General features: G+C 41.7%; 1 protein-coding gene across 7 annotated transcripts in view; it reads left to right on the forward strand.

Annotated features, from left to right (window-relative positions):
- The window catches only part of NCAPG2 (non-SMC condensin II complex subunit G2), an 87,432-nt gene extending 86,342 nt beyond the window's left edge, over positions 1-1,090 (forward strand). For all 7 annotated transcript variants that reach the window (XM_017519361.2, XM_017519373.2, XM_037735316.1 and 4 more), the window contains one exon: positions 678-1,090. In XM_017519361.2, coding sequence (XP_017374850.1) covers positions 678-729 — 52 coding nt within the window. In that variant the 3' untranslated portion in view covers positions 730-1,090. The remainder of the gene's footprint in view (positions 1-677) is intronic.
- Positions 1,091-6,724: the final 5,634 nt, after the last annotated feature.

Genomic DNA, 6,724 nt, shown 5'->3' on the forward strand with positions numbered 1-6,724 from the left:
CTGCCTAATAATGATTCTTAATGTAGGCAAACTGCCAGGGAAAGGAGGACAGTGTCTGGGAAGGAAAGTACTCAGTGATCCCAGCCAAAGCTGTGACCTAGGTGGGGCTGGGGAGGAGATGAGGAGGAAGAATCTCGCATTGAGGGTCAGGGATGCAGGGCAGTGGAGTGGGAAAGTGAGGTTTTTCTAAAGCCCTCGGGTTATTAGAGGTAATAGGTAAATGCCATGGTGGTAGCGTATCTTGGTAGGTCACATAGTTTTTGTTTATCTTTTTTTGTATGTTAGAGAAATAGGCTCAGAACTGTGGATCCTGGAAAGGAAGAGCACGTGTCCTGTTTCTCATTGGCTGTGGATCTGACCAGTGGGTTAGATCCTCATGTATAAGACCGCACCAGCATAGCACGCTGTCCAGTGAGCATGTTTCATTGCCTGGCAGTGCTTGGTGTCCACCGTCAACCCAGGCCTGTGGTTCAGTGCCACGTGTTGTGACTCTTGTGGGGATTCTGACTCCATTTTGTGTAAGAGAAACAATTAGTGAAACATTTACAGATTATTTCAACTTTGTTTTTAGCTGCATCTGGTTGCAAATCATTTTTAGATTATATTTTTGAAAATGTGCATTTGGATAATTTGGTCGCTTTTTTCTGTAGCTAAATATTTCTTTATTTGTGTTTCAGGTTTCTCTATGAATCATCATCAAGAACTCTGGGAGAACTTTTGAATTCATAACCAAGCCAACCTCTCCAGACATGTAAAAGTAGGGAAAGAGGACTCAAAATGAAATGCCTGTGTATTTTCCTATTGTTTTTATTGTTAATAGCCCATACGATAGGGAAAGGGTAGGATTTTTTGTGGGGGTGTGGGAGGGTGGAGATTGTGGAGTAGAGAACTCAAAACTTCTTCAATTTTTGCCCAGTGCCTGCATAAATAATATATTTAATATAAAGGACTCCAGGTGTGAATGGTGTAGAAATCCATGATTCGAAGAAAAAAAAGACACTTTTCTAGCAAACCTGGTTGTTTTTAAAATGACTTTTATATATGTAATATTGCTTGGAAACTATGAGTAATAAAGCAATGACAACATCCATTTGTGTACTTTATTTGAAAGCATTAGGGGCTGGGCACTGTGGCTCACACCTGTAATCCCAGCACTGGGAGGCGGAGGCGGGCAGATCACTTGAGGTCAGGAGTCTGAGACCAGACAACATGGTGAAACCCTGTCTCTACTAAAAATACAGAATTAGCTAGGTGTGGTGGTGCGTGCCTGTAATCCCAGCTACTCAGGAAGCAGAGGTTACAGTGAGCCGAGATTTTGTCACTGCACTCTAGCCTGGGCGACAGAGCAAGACTCTGTCTCCAAAATTAAAAAAAAGTATTAAAACCCACCTTTACGCCCAGGAGTGAGGTGCTGTGGCACAGGGAGGGATCCCAGCATGCGCCCCCAGTGGAGAGCACAGGGCAGGGCCCACAGCAGTCTCTTGTGTCCAATGTTCATGTTGCATCTGTGGGATACTGAGATGGGTCCTGTGGCTGTGAACGAGAGCAGCACAGACACCAAGTAGCTCAGCCGAAAGGCAAACTCCTTTTACCCTTTTCTTTCTGAGAGCTGTCCTTGTAGCAGTGGTATTGACAACCTCCTGTGCCGCCCTGACCTCTTGCCCACCTTGTGGATACCAGTTGTTTCTTGGCCCCATGCTCCTGGCCCTCTTAGTCAAAGATTCTGTGTCGTGGTTGATCCTGTGGGCCCTCCTGGACCACCTCTTAGTAGATTGGAAATTAGTGCAGCTTAAATTTCATGCTTGTTCTTTGCTCAGCTCCTGAGCAAAAAAGTAAAGAAAATGCCACTGTTTCTGTGCCTGTATTTCTCTGAGAGAGTACGAGAAGTAGACTGCTTACTTACTATAGCTGTGAGCATTCAGGGTAAGGCTTTGCCAAGGGATCTGAGAAATGGAAGCTATGAGCAGAATAATATTACAGCTTAATTCAGGTAATTTTGAAAATATGATTTTCTAGACAGCTGAATACAGCATATTCTGTATTCGTGAATGACATTGATAGCGGAAATACAATTTTATCAGTGTTGATAAAATGATTTATTTGGAAGGGTTTATGCTAATTTAAGACTGATGATTAATTGAGTATGTGAGGGAGAGATTGCTGGTCTCTCCTCTGTTACTTATTCTTCTCTTTTTCTACAGAAATACCATCTCTGATTTTGTCACTGAGTACATGCTCATCCTGAATAAAGACCACATTCACCAGCCTTGCTTGCACCTACATGTAGGGCATGTGTCCAGGTGCTTCCAGTTAGATAATAGTGAAGTTGACTTGGGTGCCTTGTAAGTTATCTGTGTATCTTTACCTTTCTAATATTCTGCATGGAGTGGGGTTGTGATGGCTGGAGCTCTCACTGCCATATTGGACTGTGAGGATCTACATCTATAGTTTTGAGCTACACTCATGAGCCTACATTGTTTAAGCCGCCAGTGTCTTTGGGGAAATAGAGAGCCAGTCTTGGCAGTTCAAAACCATACTTTGCAGCTAGTCTGAGGATGAGTCTGTGATTGCCACCAGGCACTTGACATTTTAATTAGCACTTCTGCTCTCAGAATCCACCTGCAGTGTTCAATACCATTGTCACTTCTGCTCCCATAAAGCAGGTAGGGAGAGGCTGGGAGCTGCCCCGCCCCTGCTGTGGCACTCACTCCTCAGCCAAAGACTGGCAGGACCCTGGCCGTGTGGCCAGGAAGGCAAATACTCACCACTTTAGACATTTAAGTATTTCCTGCATCTTTACCCCTCGCTAAGACTCAGGTGGAGAGATCCCAGAACAAAAAAATAAATAGATGCTGGGTGGTCAAAGATAGCAATAATTGTAATTTAAATTGTTCTGATTGTCTAGATAGTGGTTTTCAGGTTTTAGTATGCATCAGAAACATCTGAAGATTGTTAGAACAGCTGCTGCGACCTGGCCCCACGCTGTCACAGTCTTGAGATTCATCCACACTGTAGTGGCTTACCCATTCACCTATTGAGGGTCATTTGGCTGTTTATCCATTCAACTGTGATGGCTGTTTGGCTATTTACCCATTCACCTATTGGTTCCCCTTTGGCTATTTATCCATTCACCTATGAATGGTCGCTATTTATTGGCTATTGCAGATAAACTTGCTAGGAACCTTCATGTATATAAGTCTGTGTGGGCTTGTTTCACTGCGTCAGTTTCTTGGAGTGAAAGTTCTGGTTGATATGTTTTTTTGTTTTTCTGTCGTTTTTTTTTTAATTGGCCCGTCTTCTGCCTGAAGTTGATATGTTAAGTGTACAGTTAACTTTTTAACAAATCTCACAAACTATTTTCCATAGTTGTGACATTTTATATTCCCAGCAGTTTCTCCACATCCTCCCCTACGATGGTTATTTGCAGTGTTTTTATCTTAATTCTGTTGGTTGTGTAGTGGTAACTCATGGTGTCTTTAATTTGCACTGCCTGAGGACTGATGCTGCACGCTTCGCTTGCCTATCTGTGTTAGTGAAATACCAGCTCAAATATCTCGTCTGTTTTTGTTGTATTATGGTATCGTTTGTCTTATTGCGTTGTAAGCCTTCTTTAGATGTTCTGGATACCAGTATTTTATTAGAGTTAGGATTACAGTATATAGTTTCTATTTTTTTTTTAATCTTATTTTTGAGACCGAGTCTTACTCTGTCGCCCAGGCTGGAGTGTAGTGGCACAATCTTGGCTCATGCAACCTCTGCCTTTTGGGTTCATGCAATTCTCCTGCCTCAGCCTCCTGAGTAGTTCGGATTACAGGCATACCACCACCATGCCTGGCTACTTTTTTTTTGTATTTTTAGTAGAGACAGGGTTTCACTATGTTGGCCAGGCTGGTCTCAAACTCCTGACTTCAAGTAATCCACCCACCTCAGCCTCCCAAAGTGCTGGGATTACAGGTGTGAGCCACTGCACCTGGCCCTATTTAAATTTTTTTAAATGGTGTCTTTCAAAGAGGAAATTTTAATTTTGAAGAAGTCCTGTTTATCAATTATACTCTTGTAGTTTGTGCTTTTTGTGTCCTATATAAAAAGAAATGTAAAAAACTATGTTTTATTTTTTGTATGAAATAACATGTTTTATTTTGGCCTGCATACTTAACTGATCATAATCTTACTGTTGTTTCTACCCTGATGTCTCTGGCTGCTTTTATTATCTACTTATTGAAACCTACAAGCTCTGCTCTTATGTTTGGGTCTATGATCCATTTTGAATTAATGTTTATGTATGGTATGAGGTAAGGATTCATTTATTTCTTTATACCATACGGATACCTAGTAGTCCCTGCACCATTAGAACATAATATTTTTATTTTATGGTATGAGGTAAGGATTTCTTTATTTATTTATGCTGTATGGATATCTAGCAGTGCCTGCATCATTAAAAGATAATATGTTTATCAAGGAACTCCATGACACATATCTGGACCTGCCCTTCCTGTAGACCAGAGGGACTCAGCTGGGCCATGAGTTTGCCTCCCTTTCCGTCAGTGGCACAGGTGTCTTGGCAGGCTAGGTTGCCACAAAATGCCTCAGGTAGAAGGCACAGGACAGCCCTTGCAGCAAGGATTCATTCCAGCCCAGAGGTCAGTGGTGTGATGTTGAGAAGGTCTGCTGTATAAGTTTATGTTTTTGCTCTTATGATTAGCTCTGTAATCCATCTTAAGTTAATCTTGGATGTGGAGTCTAAGTTCAGCCTGTCATTTTTGTTTTTTCCCCATGTGATTATCCAGTTGTTCCTGCACCCTTTCTTTCTCCATGAAATCACCTTGCATCTGCATCAAGATGCAGTTGGCTGTACATGTGTGGGCTCTTTCGGAGTCTGTTCGGTGCACTGATCTATGGCCATCCTTATGCCAATTCCTAGGGTCCTTTTTATTTGAGCTGTACCTGTGTCTTAAAATTGTGAGTTGCAAGTCCTCAGTTGGCTGTTTTTCAACGTGGTTTTGGCTACTCTAGCTCCTTTGCCTTTTCATATATACTGTAGAAACAATTTGTCTATTTCTACAGAAGAAAACACGCAGTACAATTTTGATTGTGATTGCACTAAATCTACCGAACAAGTTAGGGATATAACTCACAAAAAGAGTCTGGCCACTTATGGAAAGAAGGTAAAATAGTAAGTTATGCTGAGACAGAGTGATATTCCTTTATTATTTGTGCCAGCAAGGGGAAGCGCAGAGAGCAGTTCTAGTCTTCAGTTTGTGGAGGGAACACAGGGATTTTTATAGAAAGGGCTTAGAACACAGAAAAGGCAAGGGGGCTAGGAGATGCCGGGTGGCGTGACTTGCTTCAGTGGCCCTTGAATTATTGTCCCATTTGGTGAAGGGGCCAGTGCCATTGTGAATCCTATCAGGTTACAAATTAATCAGTCAATCTTGGAGTCACTCTTCAGCTGGGAGTGGCCTTGAAATAATCTTTTGTTGGAGAGAGAATTCTGGAGGTGCCTCGTCCCTATTAGGATCCAAACCCTGAAGCTTCTGAGCAAATAAATGACCAGATAAGAGAGCATGGTGTGTGCTTGACAAGCATCTGGGTAAATAAATGTGCATAAGGTATGGGAGCATAGAATGGGAAAAGTAGAGGGGCTGGGTGTGATGACTCATGCCTATAATCCCAGCATCTTGGGAGGATGAAGCGAGTGGATTGTCTGAGGTCAGGAGTTCAAGACCAGCCTGGCCAACATGGTGAAACCCCGGCTTTACTAAAAATACAAAAAATTGGCCAGGCGTGTAATTCCAGCTACTTGGGAAGCTGAGACAGGAGAATCACTTGAACCCAGGGGGCAGAGGTTGCAGTGAGCTGAGATTGCACCACTATACTCCAGCTTGGGCACAAAGTGAGACTGTTATAAAAAATAAAAATAAACATGAAAGGGAGTGGAGGTTCACGGCACAGTCTGAGGCTGTATTTCAGGATGAAAGGTAACACATATGCGGTTTGTCTCAAAGTTATATCTTGAGACTGGGAATGGGAAGAGAAAACAAAGGTTTAAAACATGGTTTGAGGCTAGGCCGCTAAGCTGCTTGGGTACAAGGAGAATTGACACTCAACAATGTTGAGTCTAATGATCTGTGACCATGGTCTAGACCGCTTTTCAGACATTTAATTTCTCCCACTATTTTGTCATTTTCATAATATAGGTCTTCCATATGTTTTATTAAATTTACCTTTAAGTTTTTTCTGTTTTATAGAGCCATTGTAAATGGTAGTATTTTTAAATTTGCAGCTTCTAGTTGTTCATACTAGAATAGAGGAAGACGGTTTCTTTTTGTATGTTGACTTTGTATTGTACTTTTCTAAGCTCATTTATGAGTTGTAGTTTATTTATAGATTCTGTCGTATTTTCTACTCAGATGATCAGGTTACCTAAAAATAAACGCCATTTACATCTTCCTTTCCAGTCTGGATGCTTTTATTGGTTTTCTTTTTTGTGCCGGCTAGAACCTCCAGTAAAATGCAGACTGGAAATGGTGTGAGCAGGCACCCTTGCCTTGTTCTGGTCTCCACAGCAAAGCATTAAGTCTTCTGCAACTCAATAAAGTGTAGGTTGTTTATAGATGCATTTCATCAGGATGAGGAAGTGCCTATCCCTAGTTTTCTGAGAATGTTTTTTCCATGAGTAGGTGTTAAGTTTTGTCAAATCCTTTTTATACATCTTTTTTTTTTT

The sequence above is a fragment of the Cebus imitator genome, unplaced genomic scaffold (assembly GCF_001604975.1).
Source record: "Cebus imitator isolate Cc_AM_T3 unplaced genomic scaffold, Cebus_imitator-1.0 Scaffold20, whole genome shotgun sequence".
Taxonomy (NCBI): Eukaryota; Metazoa; Chordata; class Mammalia; order Primates; family Cebidae; genus Cebus; species Cebus imitator.